The sequence below is a fragment of the Rhodnius prolixus genome, unplaced genomic scaffold (assembly GCF_049639745.1).
Source record: "Rhodnius prolixus isolate KJV_2025 unplaced genomic scaffold, Rpr scaffold_6, whole genome shotgun sequence".
NCBI classification, from domain to species: domain Eukaryota; kingdom Metazoa; phylum Arthropoda; class Insecta; order Hemiptera; family Reduviidae; genus Rhodnius; species Rhodnius prolixus.
The window spans coordinates 26647195-26665113 of NW_027411634.1; the positions used below are offsets into that span (position 1 = coordinate 26647195).

The 17919-nt window shown below is 30.0% G+C and overlaps 3 protein-coding genes across 14 annotated transcripts in view; 2 read left to right on the forward strand and 1 right to left on the reverse strand.

Annotated features, from left to right (window-relative positions):
- The window catches only part of LOC141461142 (uncharacterized), a 127745-nt gene extending 125714 nt beyond the window's left edge, over window positions 1-2031 (forward strand). For all 4 annotated transcript variants that reach the window (XM_074141876.1, XM_074141880.1, XM_074141878.1 and 1 more), the window contains one exon: window positions 75-2031. In XM_074141876.1, coding sequence (XP_073997977.1) covers window positions 75-249 — 175 coding nt within the window. In that variant the 3' untranslated portion in view covers window positions 250-2031. The remainder of the gene's footprint in view (window positions 1-74) is intronic.
- LOC141461143 (uncharacterized) lies at window positions 530-17011 on the reverse strand. Of its 8 annotated transcripts, none has more exons than XM_074141882.1 (8): window positions 16862-17011; window positions 15935-16099; window positions 15106-15306; window positions 14193-14363; window positions 14023-14106; window positions 13218-13331; window positions 12265-12474; window positions 530-2408 (listed from the first exon to the last, which is right to left on the reverse strand). In XM_074141882.1, the coding sequence occupies exons 1-8, from the start codon at window positions 16949-16951 to the stop codon at window positions 2400-2402; spliced, it is 1044 nt and encodes a 347-aa protein (XP_073997983.1). In that variant the 5' UTR covers window positions 16952-17011; the 3' UTR covers window positions 530-2399. The 8 variants fall into 8 exon arrangements, with proteins under 8 accessions (XP_073997983.1, XP_073997990.1, XP_073997982.1 ...); XM_074141881.1 differs by lacking the exon at window positions 530-2408 and adding an exon at window positions 10407-10733 and having other exon boundaries at window positions 16862-17010; XM_074141886.1 differs by lacking the exon at window positions 530-2408 and adding an exon at window positions 10407-10733 and having other exon boundaries at window positions 15935-16120; window positions 16862-16974.
- Window positions 4006-9275, forward strand: LOC141461140 (uncharacterized). Of its 2 annotated transcripts, none has more exons than XM_074141875.1 (2): window positions 4006-7450; window positions 7525-7662. In XM_074141875.1, the coding sequence occupies exons 1-2, from the start codon at window positions 4496-4498 to the stop codon at window positions 7528-7530; spliced, it is 2961 nt and encodes a 986-aa protein (XP_073997976.1). In that variant the 5' UTR covers window positions 4006-4495; the 3' UTR covers window positions 7531-7662. The 2 variants fall into 2 exon arrangements, with proteins under 2 accessions (XP_073997976.1, XP_073997975.1); XM_074141874.1 differs by adding an exon at window positions 8106-9275 and having other exon boundaries at window positions 4090-7724.
- Window positions 17012-17919: the final 908 nt, after the last annotated feature.

The window sequence follows — 17919 nt, forward strand, 5'->3', positions numbered from 1 at the left end:
ATTATTTATATATTTTTAATCGATATTCGTAACAGAGATAAATCAATGTTAAAATACCATACAACTATTCTTAGGTCATCTTTCTGCGCACCGCCTTGGCTTTTAAAAATGATTGGCTATTTAAATTGGTTACAACCATATGAAGATTACGCTTTGCAAGCAAGATATTTTATAGCTGGGCTGTTTGTATTGGCCGCTATATGTATCGTATCGTCTAGTTTTTTCATACGCTATGAAGATGGTAGTTAAAGGTACTTTTAAAGTCAGTGATTCAGTGTGTGTGTGTGTGAGATTATATTTACTGTGATTTCTAGATGTGATCTGTGGACAGAGAACAAAAAATTTAAAAGCAATAATTTTTAAGTGAATAAATGGGGCTCATTTGAAAGAGAAATTAATAGATAGAAAATATATTAATAGCATGGTAAATTGTTTTATTCAATTTTGTGATTTTATAAGTGCTTAAATTGCTTTTTTCTGTAATTTTAAGGCTCATGCACTTGGGCTATACATTGATTAGAAACTGGTATGGGCGATATTCCCTTATTCATAATCTGTTGATTTTGTTTTGAATTCTAACTAGTTTTTTTTTTAAATTATACTTTTTAATTAAAACAGGACTGATAAACCAGTGAATGTAATATTGATTGATGTATGTGTTACTGACATTTTGGATATTTCTTTATCGACTTTGTTCTTGTTTGAGCCCTATACATGATTTTCTTATTATTATAATTTATTAGTGAAACAATTTAATTTGACATTTATTTGATCTTTTAATTTCAATATTTTTAATCCTGCATTGTCCCAATACCAGATCCAAAATGTTTATTCGTTACAGCGCTAGTAAACCTATTTGCTAAATGGCAGTGCCGGATTTTTGTTTTTTGTTGAAAGAAAAAATAAATTAATTTAAATAAAATAAATTAAATGAATTTTTTTCGTGCTTGTTAATAGCGTGAATTTTGAAATTAGATAATTTACAAACAGGAAAAACATTGTTATTTCCGAGGTAAGAAAACACCAGACTTCGTTATACCTTTTACTACAGTTTTATATGATTGTGAGGTGTTATAAATATCTATAAGCATTTCATAAATTGACGCGCCCGGTTAGTTTTGTACAGATAGTGTCAGGAAGAATGATATCAGAAAAGATGAATATAGCTCTTTGAAGGTTGCTAGTTTCTAGTATAATAAGTTGTCAAGTGCACAATGAAGAGCCATCTGAAGTTATAAGGGATCATTTATGTCTCACTTAAAACGGTTTTACATGTAAAATAGTTTCATAGAATGTTAAAATATTGTACTGTTTTATTCTTTTAATGTTTTTAATTGTTGAGTCATAATAGGCCTGTGATTGAATTTGTCTATATAATATAGATTTTAATTATTAATACTTACAAAATCGCTGTACATATTCAATGTACGTATTAGTTATAATAAATAACCTAATTACTGAAAACATTCTAAACCTAATTACTGGAAAAATTATATTATGTGAATCTACATTAAAAATTTTAATCTTAAATCTAATGGTCTTCCTTTTTACAAAATTGTACTTCGTCGAAAGTTATAAATTGTTACAATTGTAATTAGCAAGTAATATGTTAAACGACGAGCTCATTTCAATGCACAAATGTTTTTGTAATAATTTCAACCTTGGTGGACCAAAAACTAATTGAGTACTTAAAAAATAAATCTGTATGTTAAACGAGACAAATAAAATGTATCTTTTCAAATGTCTATGAAGTATAAGGAGATAAAGATCTTGAAATTATAATTATATTTCAAACTATTTATTACAAAGAATGTATTGTTGAAACAGTTTAGAGAAAATATTAGTAGTGAAATATTTCTTAGTCTAATAATGGAGTTATATATATATATCTTAAAAATCATATTCCAAACAGAAGAGTCCATTACAAATAAATATGTACATATTTTTAAGAAAAATCAATCACAATATTTTACGATTTTTTTTTCTTTTCTTTAAGGTGTAGTTAAAAATAAACAACAGATTTGTTTTAAACGATTTTTCTAATTCCTAATTTCAAAATTTGATATAAAAATATTGCAAAATTGGCAAAATCTAAATTTGTGGGGTACCTTAAGTTGAGGAAGCCTCATCATTGAGAACACTTCTTAAAATTAAGTTTTTCAATTAAACCTTATTATTTGCTTTAAAAAATGTCACACTAAGTTTTAACTGTTTAGTTGAAGGTATTAGTTCAGCAGTTTGTGCTTTTTGCTACCCAAGGTTGTCCTGAGTTCGAGTCTAGCGTTGTGCTCAAATTTACTCTTGCAAGAAGCCTCTCACAGCTTCTAGGTAAACATAGCTCAGTGTACCATTGTCTGGAGATCAGCAGTGCATTGAAGAAATTGCCTAAAACTCAGATGCTAATGCACCTTATTTTTTTTAAAAAAAATTATAACAATGTAAATAAATAATTAAAGATTTACTAGGAGCTGTAACGTTATGACCTCTCCTTAGGTGTGAATATGTAAATATGAAAAGTCTCAAATAACATCTCCTGGAAAACTAAATTAATTTTTTCAGGAAAAAATTGAAACAAAAGCTTTCTATGCGGCTTATTGATGTTATGTTTTTTGAAATTTTCCTAAACCTTCAAACTATACTCTGAGATGGAAATCCCAGCGATCCTTTGTACTGAATATGTGGCCGGATCAGCATGTATAACAAAATCGAAAGATTTTATAAATCATAACATGCTGGTTTTGGGAAATCATACTTTAATGGAGAAAATATTTTAAATTCTCTTTAGCTTCCAATAAATAGTCACTAACTCTTCGTACAATTTGACAGATTTTGTAATTCTTTGTAAAAGGAGTAATTCAAAGGAGTCTAGGTATGTTGAGAGTGCTGAACCCCCTCTTTTTCCAGAACTTTCCAAGGTGCCGTTTGACACGTGCCCAAAGATGGTTGCAGCGATTGTGCTGCGTTGAAAATGAAAACCCTTTCTTTCTATAAAGTACAGAGGTGGAGAAAAACACCATTCGGGAGGGTGGGGTAGAAAGAGTTTTGAGGCTTTATAGTGAGAGGTCATTCTAATTTGGCAGCATCCTTCTATTTTTGGGGATTTCTCCAGGAGACTTTAGAAGAGGACTGTCCCAGAGAGAAGTTAACCTAATCTATAGAGCGTGGGCAGTTACTTTGCATTGAGGGTGATTCTATCTACTTAGAAAGCTTCAAAACTGTAATTTAGAGTTATTTTTTGGAGTATGAGGATTAGCTTTGCAATTAGCGGCACCAATACGATCAAAACCGTAAAAAGAACCTTTTTCTTTTAAGATTCCGAGCACTTCGTTCTCTTTGACTTGGGAGAGCCATCCTTAAAACATTTGGTGACCGTTGGGGATGCTCTTTGGCTGGAGAGGCAAAGTTGAGGTAGTTGGTTGAAAAAATTTCATCTTAGAAAAAATACTATAAAATTTTTATTAAAATAATCAATTAAAATGAGTACAAATCACACAAAAATGCTTTTAGTCATTTCTCTTTACTATAATCGATCAACATCGAAGAAAGAAGGTTACAACTTAGCGTAGTGAGGTTACTTTTAGGCAGTGCTTTTTTTGCGGAATTTAACCGAAATTTCGGGTGCTACTTCTACTGTAATTTCATGATAGTGTATTCGGCATTTGTAGTTTTAACTAATTTTCTAAATTTATTTATAAACATTTTATAAATACATAAATATTGCAAAGTTCAAGTTAATAAAAATTGATCATGTGATAGTCGTTTTGTGCATTATTGTCTGATTGCCCTTAAATAATATTAATTTTTATTAGTTTTATTAATTAATTATTCGCCCCTCCACGTTAGACGAAAAGCTCGCGTGGAGAATGGATAAAAAAAATTGTCCGTGTTTATGCTTTAATTCAATTTCGTTAGTAGAAGATTAATAACAGCTGATATAAACAGTTCCATTCCAGCTGAACTATGTGTGCTTTTCTGAAACTGCTATTAATTTCTTCAATGGTTAATTAAATGTAGATTACTTTTCATGTATTAACGAAAAAACATTAGCTAAGGAATAGACTCATCAAAAACAAAAACTGACCATGATAATCTTTTTAAAACATTTTCTTTTTTTCTTCATTCAAGCCCCAATCGCTTTTATACTCCGAGAAGAACAATAATCAATAAACAGTAAAATCATTATCTACTGCCAAAAAATTCCTAAAGTAAATGTCAACATTAGATTTTAATATGTTTCAGAGAATAATCTAGTGTCAAGAGAATTTCAGATCAGGGTGGTAATCAATGCCACGATGTAGAGACAACTTAAACCATTAAGTGTCCTGTTTAGTACCTAATTTTAATCGTGTGAGAATTTTCTACTTATAAACAGAGTATGAGAAGAGATTGCGTTACATAAATGATCCCACCTACCCAATCGATGACTCATTTTTTGATCAAGGACATTTGCCCAGCCAAAAATACCAGTTGTATCACGGTTAGTGCTTAGAGTGCCATGGATCTAGACATAATTAGTGCAATACGTCGTTTGGATGGGCGTAATCTTGGTGAAGTACGCAAGAAATTTTTTACTTACATCTTAGTAAACAAGATTGCAATAACTTCTAATATAGGAACTATTCTTGATTTATTTATTCCAGAAAATAATTTGGAGAAATTTTTCAGAATCAAACTTATTGATTTATGGCGTAGAAAATTAGAACTTGCTCGAATTTTTGAAAAGGAAGATACTTTTTATATTTCACGAGCGCTTAAATGTAAATGGTTTTTTAGAGAAATTGAGATTGACCCTGCTGTATTAGTTAATGAGATTCTTCCTAATTTATCTTATTTTACTCGACAAAAATTGATCAGACAATATTCTAAATATCTGAAAGACAAAAACAAAGCAGAAGAACTTTTTAAGGCCTTACAAAAAAGGTATGGCACATCTTTTGCTCAAATAATTCTTCCAGCTTGCAGTTCTGAATTTATAAAAACTACATTGCAATCTTCCAGAGTTCGAGTAAACAGAGACCTGATCACATTAGTATACAAGAACCATCCAGACATTGTTGTTAATTTCATTAGCTCCGCGTTAGCAAGTAAAGCATCAGGTAGCAGATTGTATGAAAACTTCGATTTGAGAAGCTATGTAGAAATTTTGAAATTAATTGCTATTTATCATCCCAAACGCTTCGTAGATATGTTTATAGAATACAAAGATTATTTTCCTTACATGTCGCTCGGTGCAAACGTTACTAAGAGAATTGTGAAAACCTACTCGCCACTTGTTATCAAACATTTCAGAGTATTAAAGGAGATAATGCCAGTAAAAAAGGTCATAAAAATCATGAGCATTTCAAACATTGAAAAACTCCAAGCTTCTTACTTTCCTGAATCAATGATAGACTTCTACCAACTCAGATGGTGGGAATTTGAAGAACTTGGAGAAATAACATCACGACTAGATGAAGTTGAAAGCCAACAGGTACTCCTTAGAAATTTCAAGAGGTGTTATGGCAAGGAATTTCATTTTGAGGATTTTAGAAAAGTTATTGATCTCTGTTTGATAATTTTATTGCCAGTTGAAATAAGGAAAAAATGGATTCAATTAGAACTTCCTAAACTAGAATCTGATTCTGAAAAAGCGGAATATTTGGGTTACTTACCTCCTGATATAGGACTTCCACAAATAAAAAAGTTGATTGTAAGGCAAAAAGAAGTTTCTGTGAGAGCTGAAATGGTCCATTACATGTTGCTTTCAGCGATTCGTTACAAGAAAACTCATAATTCATTATTAGATTGTTTTGCATTCCTAGTTGGAAGGCTTAGAACTGACAGTGGAGTAGTACGGGTGAAAGTGTTCCGGGAACTTGAAGAAATGAAAGACATTCTGCTGAATATGTCTGTTAAAGAATGGGAAACAGTAGAGGAGTTTATTGATCTAATTAGAATGAATGACGAAGATCAAGGCAATTCTTATGAATTTATTACTTTGTGTTCATTAAAAATTCAGCGATACTTGGCAGAAGGTAGGCCAATGGATGGTGAAATATCGAACTTCATAGAATATGCTTTTTCAATACACCCTTATTATGATTTAAGCCTTTGCAAAGGAACGCCCTATAGGAAGAGATGTTTAGAAATATGTATTTCATCTTTACCAAATATAGTTTTTGAGAGGGTATATGAAAAGGACGAAGCCTTCGTAAGATTACTATCAATTTTATGTGATTATAATAGATCTTTTAAGCATGAAAAAATTGATTATCCTGACTGGCTAATAACTGAAATACAAAAATTGTTCGCATCTAAAGAATGTTCTCACTACTCAAAAACCCAAATGATCAAATCTATTTGCAAAGATGCCTATTTGAGAAATAGAATTTACGATGTTTTTCCTTGTATACCAACGTTAGATGTCATCCGACATGTGCTACGTGGCAACCCTTCACAATTGAAAAAGCATAAAGAAACTGTCATGAAGGAAATTCTTAAAACTAAAAGAATAAAGGGTTATATTAAACTTTTTAAAGATATTAAGCTTTACGTTCCTTTTGAGTTACCCTTTGTTTTTCAGGAATTTTGTGAATGTGCCTTGAAAACGAAACAATTGGATTCTGAAATTTACAAACCTTCTTTCAAACCAAATGCTGTTACATTTCTTTCTATATTAATGCCTTCAAAGGAATTCATAGAGACTATTACACCTTATTCGCTGACCCTAAAAGAAATTGGAAGTTATTCTGAAGAGAATAAATTACTGTACAAGATTCATAAGGCAATAGCTTCTAGTTTGAAATTTGTTGCTGCACCTTTAAGAGCATTGACTTGTGCGAAGTTATATACATTTGGTGACTATTTAAAATTTATATTAGGTCCTATTAATAGTATTTGTACTAAAGTGCCCGAGAACAAGATTTTACCCTATCTCCTTGAATGGGAGAATAGCTCACTGTCTTTAAAGAAACATTTAATGAGAACTTATTGCAAAATAGCACCGACCACTGACGCTGGAAAATTAATACTTTCATTATTGGATAAGGAAGAATACAAACCATTGAGACCTATATTACTAGAATATATTTTCCGATTTTTTTTATATGATCCTTGTGAAGAAAGATTTAACTTTTTTAAAACGGCGTACAGTCAATTGACTCCAGATGATGTAAAATGCGTGGATGTATTATTTGATTTGACCCGAATACCTGATATATTTGTAGAATCATTCTTGAAAATATTATGGGAAGCGGTGGAATTAAAAGAAGGCTTATTGGTATCAGGCAGTAGAAATAAAATCATAAAAATGATTGATGCTGATGTTTTGTGTTTACTTTCTGAAGACTTTTGTGAACTTTTATTAAGACATTTGTTTTCAAATGAGGATATAACAAGTAATTTAGAATTCATAATTAAGTACCTTATGTACTCACAAAACGAAACAATTCTGTTTATTAGACTGGATAAAGTAATTAAATATGTTAATGACAATATACTCAACAATTGGAATATGTTCACTCTTAATTGCAATATTGTTTTCAGAAGTAAGAATACTGTATTTGAAATAACTGAAAGTATCTGCCGATATAGCCTTAAGAAAGAAAAATTAAAAATTTGTGCCGACTCTATATTAGAAAAGTGGAAATTATTTCTTTTGACTTCTTTTTCAGCCGATGAGATAGTTGAAGAATTACTATATCTGGAATCAACAATTTTCATCTATAACAAAGACATGGAAAAAAGTAATTTCTCACTTTTTTGTTCAATAGTTTATATTTATCTTATCTTTTTGCTTTTATCGCAAAAGTTAATTTGAAGTTAACATTAAACAAACACTTAACTCATTATTTACTCAGATAATTTATTTTGAATATTTTCACAATGTTACAATCACCAGGTTTAGCGCTTTTTATTCACTTATTTAACCTTAAATGAAATAAACAAATTAATTATCCAAAAATGGTTGCTTTAGACTGATCATAAGAGCTCATTCCTGATTTAGTTTGTTCTTTCAATTTTTTTAGAAGAGATATAATAAGGGAAGAGAATTTTGTAATAAAATATACACTTTTTATTTGTATATAATTTCACATTTTTTTAACAACAGTTTATTTATTTTGCAGGTGATTTTATCACGGAGTTAGCCACATTTTATGAAGATTTATTGGCTAAGTACTACACTACTTATGGAGATCAAATAATCAGTTATGTAATTTCTTCTCTGCCGGACTGTTTAAACAAAAAACGCATTGAACTGGCTAAAGTGCTTCTTTGCGAACATGCATCTTTTCAAGCGCAGCTAATGGCTATTAGATTACTGGATACTAATATTATAAAGGAACTGAGCAACTATGAAGTGATTATTGAATGTCTTCTTAGGAGCTCACATCCTTATGTTAAGTGTGCTGCTAAAAGTTTTATGAGAAATCTTAAGTCTGAAGTACAAATTTCTGAGAAATAATTTATTGAAAAAATTAAAATAATTTTCTAACTCAGTTATTTACTTACAGTCACCATCTTAAATCCATTTTATTATATATTTTTATTAAGAGGAGTTCATAATTGTAGTGAGCATTTTTATTTATACTATAAATGAAGTAGTACCAGCCTACAGAAGAAAATAAAACTTGTAAATACTTTTAGGATTTAAATGAAGAAAACTAATATTTTTGATTATAAAATGAATAATATTAACAAATGACTTGTTTATTAAAAGGTTGGAACCGCAATACTGATCATTTTATTGATAGTATTTGTTGATTATAGAATTGTATTACAGTGCAACTCTTTAATTATTCCTTCGCCTTTCAGAATGTAACTTATGGCATTATTTCTCTAGCTTTTGAGATATTTAAGCTTCCTCTTAAATTGTAATATTTGTAACAGAAACTTTGTAACCGGAGTTCGATTCCAATTGTTATAAACATTTAAGGTACATCAATAATACTTGACAGAGTTCTCTCGCAACAGATAATGCTGTCTGTCACCGGTTAATGTGCTGTAGAGAATTGGAACAGAAATCTACGAAAGTTGAAAAATCAAAGATACGTTTTAATTGAAAGATTGTTTTTATTTTCAAAGTTAGATTCTTGAATTGTACGAGCATTTATCTTGTTATTGTATTTTTACTTTTTGTTTGGTTAGCATGTACAATCAAAAGGTTGTTTTCTCGTTTTTATTGCTTCTAAAAGTTTGGTTACATTTAAATTATATGATTTCCTAATCAAAGAATTAATTTGTAAACAAAAAATTCACTTAAGAGGTGGTAGTAATTAAAGATATTAAGAAATGCATTTACATTTTCTTTAGTTCTTAATTTAGCGCCTGGAAAACATTTGTTTAAAGTTAGTTTTTAAATTGAATTTTATTTAAAAAACTATTAATTCATTTTGCAATTAATTTTTCGCTAACATTAAGTGTTTTAGGTGTTTAAAAATTGATTCTGCTTAAAATTACTCTCTTTTTTTTTATCTATTAAAAATGATTAGTACTACACTATAATATGATAGTAGTCTTATTGGCCCTCATTTTCTTTTCAAAGAAGCTTCTTACAGCTTACTGTCCGTTGATGGACAGTTTGTAACTAGGTCTAGAGACCGATAATACACTGAAACAAGCTCCGGGTGCAACTGACCTTAGATGTTGACGCGCCCTAAAAAAAAATAGTAATAATAATCCATTTGTCTCTCTTTCCACCCATTTTTTTCAATGTAAAAGGTGCATGTTATTAAATGTCCAAAAATACAATAATTTGTAATTTCGGTCATTCAACTCCTAACGTTTGGATAAAATTTTACCTATTATATTTTATTTTATGTAAGATAAGTAGATTAGATTAGCGTATATAAGTTGCAAAGCCTATTCGTTTAAAATCTAAAAATTCTATTGTCGACTTCCTTAAAGTACGAAGTTTTTACAAGAAATGTAGGGGTGTTAGCGGCCTCTAAGCTAATATCTATAGTCAATACAAAGCTACTCAAGGATTTTAGCGAATTTTTGGAGGACTATAATACAGATAAAACACTTTTATCAACTTGAATTGAAGATAACCAAAATGGAACTGTTTCGAATATCTACAGTAATAATTCCTAATATTTTCATTAAAATTATCCCTTCCATTATTAAGTCACATTAATAAATAATAAGTTAACTTATTTAAAATAGTTAAATTTTTGTTACTACTAATATAAAGCTTTTAAAACCTTTTAAAAATTGGTGCAGATAACATACGAATGAGTTATTTTACCCAAACCACAAAAAGTTGAATAAAAATGGAATCATTTTTTTATATATTTTTATTTATAAGCGTATGTTTCTATTTATTTATTATTTCTAAATATGTTTTAATATTATTTTTTAATCAAATAACGTGAACATCTAGAAGCCATTTAATGTCAGAGCCTTGTAAGGGCACTTTTGGCCTCTGAATAGTGTTCTTTTACCGTAGAAAGCACTGCCTATTACGTGACAATGAGTAAATGTTTCATTTTATTCGTTTATTGTTATATTTGTTATTTTATACTCATGCATTATTACTTTATTCTGTGCTTTAAAAATTATTGTGCACTTGTTGAAGGTTTTGTGATATCTGTGTTCAAAGTCTTTTCTTCTTCAAAATCTTTTGATAGTGAAATATTTTCTGTAGGGTAATTTGCATCCGTAGATGCGGAAGTAACGTCATAAGGGTCTGAAAGCGTTGTTTTTTGAGCATATCTAACGGTTCGTCTTTCGATCTTTTTTTCTAAGTTTTTCTGTAAAAAAGATGAAAAGTTGCTTTTGGAATTTCTCAAGATTTTGAAGACTTCAAATTTTTTTAAATTATTTTTGACACATTACGGAATCACTTTTAATTAACTATATTATTAAAGTATGAAAGAAAATGTCATTAAAAAAAAAAAATCAACAAAATGGTTTTCTTAATTGAGAGATTTTGATCTTTCTATCAAATCCTATGGGCACCGCTAATTGAAATGAAGTTTCAATTAATTTTTGTTTTCTTTATGTCTAAACAATTATTTAATTATAAAAAAAAAATATATTTTAGGCACCGAGGATGTTGGCGTAGAAAGACTGCGGTAGCAAAGTGCCTAATATTGTTGATCGATAATCGACTCGTGGAATCCATAATCAAGACTTTAAAGACAAGAAATGACTAAAGGTATCAATAGGAAGAAAAAATGACTGCCTATTTCAGTCATATTTTGTAATTTTTTATTTTGCCGAGCTTTTGACCTAGGGACTAGGTCATCTTCCACAGGGCTGTGGAACACATTTACAGTGTGGAAACAATAATTATATTAAAATGAATATGTTTAATGTAACGTAATTTACAAAATTATTTATCTAATTGTCAATGTAATTACCGATCATACTCAGTCCATGAGCAGACAAGTCAAAAGACATACCTGCCTTTTATAAATTAAAATAATACATTGTCAAATAGGTAAATAATTTTGTAAATTACTTTACATTATACATATTCATTGTAATATAATTATTGTTACCACACTGTTAATATGTTCCACTGCCCTGACGATGACCTAGTCCCTAGGTCAAAGCTCGGCACAATAAAAAATTACAAAATATGACTGAAATTGGCAGTTACTTTTTCATCCTATTGAAACAATGAATTAGTCACCAAAAATAATAAACTGCAATAAACGTATCAAACTTCTTTACTAACTTCTCGAGAAACGTCTAAATTAATATGGAATTGAAAAGACTAATACTCAGTACTATAATCAAATGTCTGTAGACTTACGGAATAGTTCAACCAAACCGACCACGTATGATCTATTCAGATGTTTCAATATAAGTTACTCCGATTGGTAGTTGATGCTCTTTTCTAAATCCCAAACCTCAGTCTCATAAAGTACTCAACATTCTGAGAAACTGAACTGTTGAAAGTGTGGTTAGGTGTACAAAATCCGTTAGGCGTACAATAAAAAATGCGTGCTTCGACGGGTGAAATCAGCGACCTCAACAGCCCTTTCTCACTGCTCTAATCATTTCGCACAGTCTCGCCTCTTCTACTTCTACTATTCTTGACAATCCACTTTGCCAATTGTACCGCCAGTGGCTTCCACTTTTCTTTCGGGACAGATCAGCGTCACTTGTTAGTGTTAATTAATGTTGATATAATTGGAAATTTCTCTCAACCTATGTACGACGCCATACTCTAAATTTCACATACTTAATATATACTTTACTTAAGTTGTCAATTTCCAAATAATGAAAAAGTAATTGCTACATTTTATAAAATGGTCAAAAAAAAATAAGTACCTTTTCATTATAAAAAAGATTAACAAGCGTTGTACTACTATGTTCTGGCGTTATGTACGGTCTGAAGAAATGGGAAATGCTGCCAAAAGTAACCGGACGATGAAGAAGTAATCGCTTATTGTACTTTTTGAATTTACTAAGTTTCCTTGCATCTCTTGTTAACACCAAGGAAACAGTTAACAACTTCACCAACACAGGAATAATGATTAACTAAAAATAATAATATTATAATTTCAATCAATTCACATTGATGTCCTATAGAACAGGCATGGACAAATTATTTTTACCGCGAGCCAATTGAGCCTTAATTATTGAAATTATAGCAATTCTTACAGCTTGAATGTAACTTATTATGGTTGTAAGGTTCCATTAAATTGGGTATTACAGAGAAATAATATTATATTTGTAATATAAGTGGAATTTATAACCTTTTGTGGAGGTTTTATACTAAATAAAATTTTTTTCTCACTGATGCAGGAGAATTTTTATTGATAGCCTTCTCAATCATTTATTTTATATTATAAGATCTAGTAACTAGTAACATTATTTATTTTCCTTACTTAATTTTTAGTTGGAGTTTAATACAGAGCTTTGGAGAGAGGCTAGCGCATCTTCAGAACCCTTGAAAATCTTGTTTGAAATTGTTTTATAGAGAACTATAAAGAAGTTAGCAGTACCGATTCAATTTTAATACCGTAAATAATTTTATTTTTTTCGATTCAATAAGTCAGCTAAAGTTTGCGTTTTTTTGTTTTTTTTTTTTGTTTGTAAGATGAAATATTCCCTCAAACACTTGCCCAAACGCAAACAATAAAAAATTAGCATACATTCGTTCTATTCGATTCATTAAATACTCTGAAGAAAACTGAATTTAAAATAACTTGTAATCACTCTATTTCGTCTTAAAGAGAAAATTTATAAAGAAAAATAGGAATTTACATTAGCCTACATACGCAATTAGCCAGCGCCACTGAGGAAGATCCAGTAAGATAAGCCAGCAACTTCGTTTTAACAGATGTGTACGCCTCTATACAACCTTGTTCCTTCCATGATACACATACCTCATTCTGAAAATTAAAAAAAAAAAAAAAAACATACAAGACAAAAGTAGTTATTTACTCAGGATAAACTATTAATAAATGTTAAGTTTCTCATAATTTATGAAGACGTTAAAATAAATATGATGGATCCGCTTTTCTGATATTTGGGATGATAAAACAATGAAAAAGCGTACAAGATTTGGAGAATAAATGTACAAAGCGTGGGCAAAAACATCATTTTTAGAAATTATTTTAGTTTTTCTTCCTTGTAAATCGTGAACCAATTTTTTTATGAATGAAAAGTAATTTGGTAAGTTTTGGGCATAAATTTGATAATTGGAAGTGTGATTGTATAACTTATTATATTTTTCAGTTTTGCGCGAAGTTTTTTCTAAAATTATTACGATTTTCTTTAAATATTTTTTGCCCTCCTAAGTGAGTATCACTTTGATTGAGAGATATCCATGCAAGAGGGACGGAAAAGGAAATAAGAAATAAATTTAAATTAATTACAAAAGCTTTCCGAACGTCCTTATTTGGTTGAAATTATGTGTTTTAAAGAAAATATTGTACTTGCTGTTTTTTTTTTAATCTTTTGTGATTAACGAAACTTTATTTTCAACTTTCCAAGTGAAAGATTTTTGTAAAGAAGATTTTGTGAATGTTTAAATTATTATTGTGTACTTTATTTTCAGAATTACTTTGAAATTTGCATTACCTTGATTTTTACACAACATGAATCAGGTATTTTCATTCCTAGTTTAACCCAATCCTCTTTAGATTTTACTCCACAACATGAGAGCTAAAACCAAACTTATTTTGAACACGATAGAAAGATTGATGATGCTTGTCAAACAATGAATAATGACACAAAATAATTTTACATACAGTTATCTGCATTTTATCCCATCGCCTAAGATGTTTTGGGTGTTTGACAGAATATTCTAATTTATTTTTCATTTTATCTTCCAGATTAATGTTTGGAAGCCATTTATAACATAGTGATATGAAAATTTCACAGGACAGGATTACTATACTGATAACAATAAAAAATATCGCCTAAATAAAAAAAGAATTCGGTTATTTATTTATGTTACGAGTAATATGGCTAAAAAAAAAAAAAAAAAAATAGCTATATAACCCAAAAGTAGATTAAATGATTTGGAGTGGACAGTTAACGATGATGAAACATTTGTGAGGAAATAATGCATTTTATGCACTAACCTCAGTAGATGCGAAGTATATATGTTCAAGAAAAAGGAAAAATCGCCATTATGCGAAATTTGCGGCAAAGGAGAAGAACTCGAACTCATAATAATATTATTATTCCTTTCTTCGTTAGTACAAAACTTTTTTTTCGAAAGAAAGGTGCCAACACGATAATTCTTTCAATTAACTAAGAATATTAATGCCAGCGAGGCTCGAAATTCATGAAACAATTTATAAAATTATTTAAAAAATAAAAATAATAAATTAAATTAATATTTGATTTTAAATTTTTTTAATTGGCGTCATGATTGATAACAGAAATTGCCCATAGCAGAATGATTTAAGAAAATGAAAGTCTACCAAACGTTTTTGCCTACAGTTTCAAATGATGATGCGAACAAACAAGCCTTCCAGAGAGTATTATTACGCATTATTCCGTCCTTGTGGTCCGTGCTTTGTTATAACTTGTATAAACTTACTTATATTGAAGAAGTAGGCTCTAAATCACATATTACTTAGAGTTTTAGTTATCATTTGTTGGAAAAGACCAATTGCCTGGACAGTGTCTTAAAAAATAAAAGTAAAAACTTACCCATTTAGTTAAACGTGGTACATGAATATATCCAGGATTATGGCAAGCGCAAACTAGTGAAGCTGTTACAGCAAGTGTTAGCGAAGCTATTGTTTGCAATGACATACAACTTAAGAAATCGTAGGCATCTGTCAGCAAGGATACACCGAACTGATGGTACAGCAAATATCCACTGAAGATCAATAACACTACAGATGTGGTCTGCAAACAATGTTCATTTAGGTGCAAAATTTTCTAAGATATAGCACAAATAAAATATTTTATTAATGTTATTACTTTAAAAAAAAGAAAAAGAAATAAACATTTTCGAGTTTTTACCCATCCATCTTCAAACCGAGGGAGACTGCACTAGTTGAGAGCTAAGTTACTAATTTGCCAAGGTTAAGTCATATAGTAGCACTACTGAAGTACCTTCTTTTCGGAGAAACGGCCAAAACTGGAGTCAAATTTGAACCAAATTGATGAAGTTATGCAGCACAGAAACCCATATTAAATAATTTTTATTGCAACCAATACTGATTATAAATCGGTTAAAACTTATGCATTCATTGTTCAGCATATTTGTTTTGACGGCCTAGAAATGCAACAATGTTGCTAACGACATTCTAATCTGTCTTCATTTTCTTCTTCTAGTTTTTGTGTTGTTACTTAAAAGAAAGTATATTTTATAAACGTGAGCCTGATGAGTTGTATACGTTATAAACTAACAAAATGAAGACAGACTTTGTTCATTGGCCACCCAAAAAAAAATCTCATAATTCCAGGCACTTCTCAGTAAAAAATATATATTTTATTATTAATAATGATTAAAATGAAATTTTAAACATACCCATAGTATGAAAGTTGAACATATTACTAAAACTTCAAGAAACAATGTGGGGTTCTGTGGTTGCTCCGATATATTAAAAAGTGGTGGAGGTCGCCTAAGCTTCACCGATTTTTGGAGGCGCCTCTTCAATACAAACTCGAAAGAGTCAGAAGATGTTCGTAAACGCTGAAAAATAACCTATTTTCACTAAAAAAAAAAAAAGGAAAGAAATGAAAATAAATTTCAACTATCAGAGAAGAAATCATGAAAATTAAGAGGAAAATTTCAATTTTTTCCCCCGACAGCCACAATTTTGTGTGTAATTTTAAGGGAATTATTTGGTTTGGCAATTGTATCAATTATTTGAGAAGTATGAGGAGAATTAAGAATTATTCTTAGACAAATAAACTTTACAGCTTAATTGTGTACGTTCAGATGACAAAATCAATTCATAAAACAAATTAAATCCCTTAGTCCACTCAGTTCAGCAAGTAAAAATTTTCTCCTAGTTCGCTCGAGAGGAAGCAGTTATAGGTTTAAATAGCATAAATATGGCAAGGGACAAGTTCTTCATTACTAAAAGTCTTCATCACAATAATAGTAAAGAAGGACATAGTCATCAACGCCGATCTAGCTCATACATTATGTCCCTAACTATTTTTCTGCTAAACAAAAAGTTCCCGATGGATTCATTGATCGCTAAATGCTTAAAGACCAAATAAAACCTCTTAAAACTGAAGGGTTGATTTTGAAAACTAATACAGGTGTTGTGTGTACCACCAACAATCAACACTTACAAATGTTTCACTTCACCGTTTTGAGTTAAGCTTTTTTTTTCTTCAGAAAATGTGAACAAAATTTACGTCAATAGAATGTAGAATTCTTTATCTTAATAATTACATACCTCTAACTCAGCGTAATAACAAATTTCTAAGTGAACATAATTACCGGGTAGAAAGTATCAACCATCTTTTTATAAAATAAAAAAAAATATTTTATAAAGTTTTCTGTACTAAATGTTCCTATAGTTACAAACATATTGATTTTGAATCTGGTAACTGTTATGCTATTCTATTAAAAGTTTTCAAATGCCGGATGTTTTGTAAGTTTTTTTTTTTTTTTTTACTCTAAGAGAGCTCGTCATAAAGTTTCGAATTGAGTTTTTAATTGAATGCATGTTTTGACCTGTATAGGTGAACAAGTAAATGATTATAAGTCGTACTTTGTAAGAGTGGACAGAGTAAACAAACATATAAAAAATCAAAACTTAAAAAAAATTCAAAAAGTCAAAGAGTGACTAGTAAACAAACTTACTATAAATTTTTCACTTAAACCATTAATTAAAATGCAAGATCTAGACCGGAATTGAACCTAGTTCCACAATACTTAGCTTTTCGGGCCTCGCTTTTCTAACCGCTCGACTATAGTGACGCCTAAAAAAAAAAAACTATGAAACTGCCCACTACTGAACTTCGGCCATCCAACACTTGCAGGCGAGTAGTTTTTATACTTTATGAGAAAACTTTATAATCTGCTGCTTCTTTTCTGCCACGCTTTATCACAGTTTTAATATCCTTTCTTCCTCTTCAGAGGAATAAGGCACTACAATAAGGTACTAAGGCACTAAGGCACTACTAAGTTTTTCCATAAGAGAAATATTTTGCAAATGCTCTTCGCTGTTGCTGCATTTAGAAAGATTTGCAGAGCCTCGACACCATTTAGCGACGCGTAGTCCTTCGTATAGTGGACATTGATGATTTTTGAAGATGCCAATTGATGTGAAGCTTTGTAAATTTGAAGACAGCCGCATCCTGATAGTAATAAAAATTTAAAATACTTCTCGCTGATATAATATTTAGTCTGTCTACCAGTGCTTTACTCACCAATAGGCAATATTGCTTGAATTAGATAATATTTCCCCACTCAGGTATCTGAAATAAATAAAAATGAGATGAAATAAAAATTTCAAAATTAGAACTTTGTAAATAATCAAATCAATTATCACA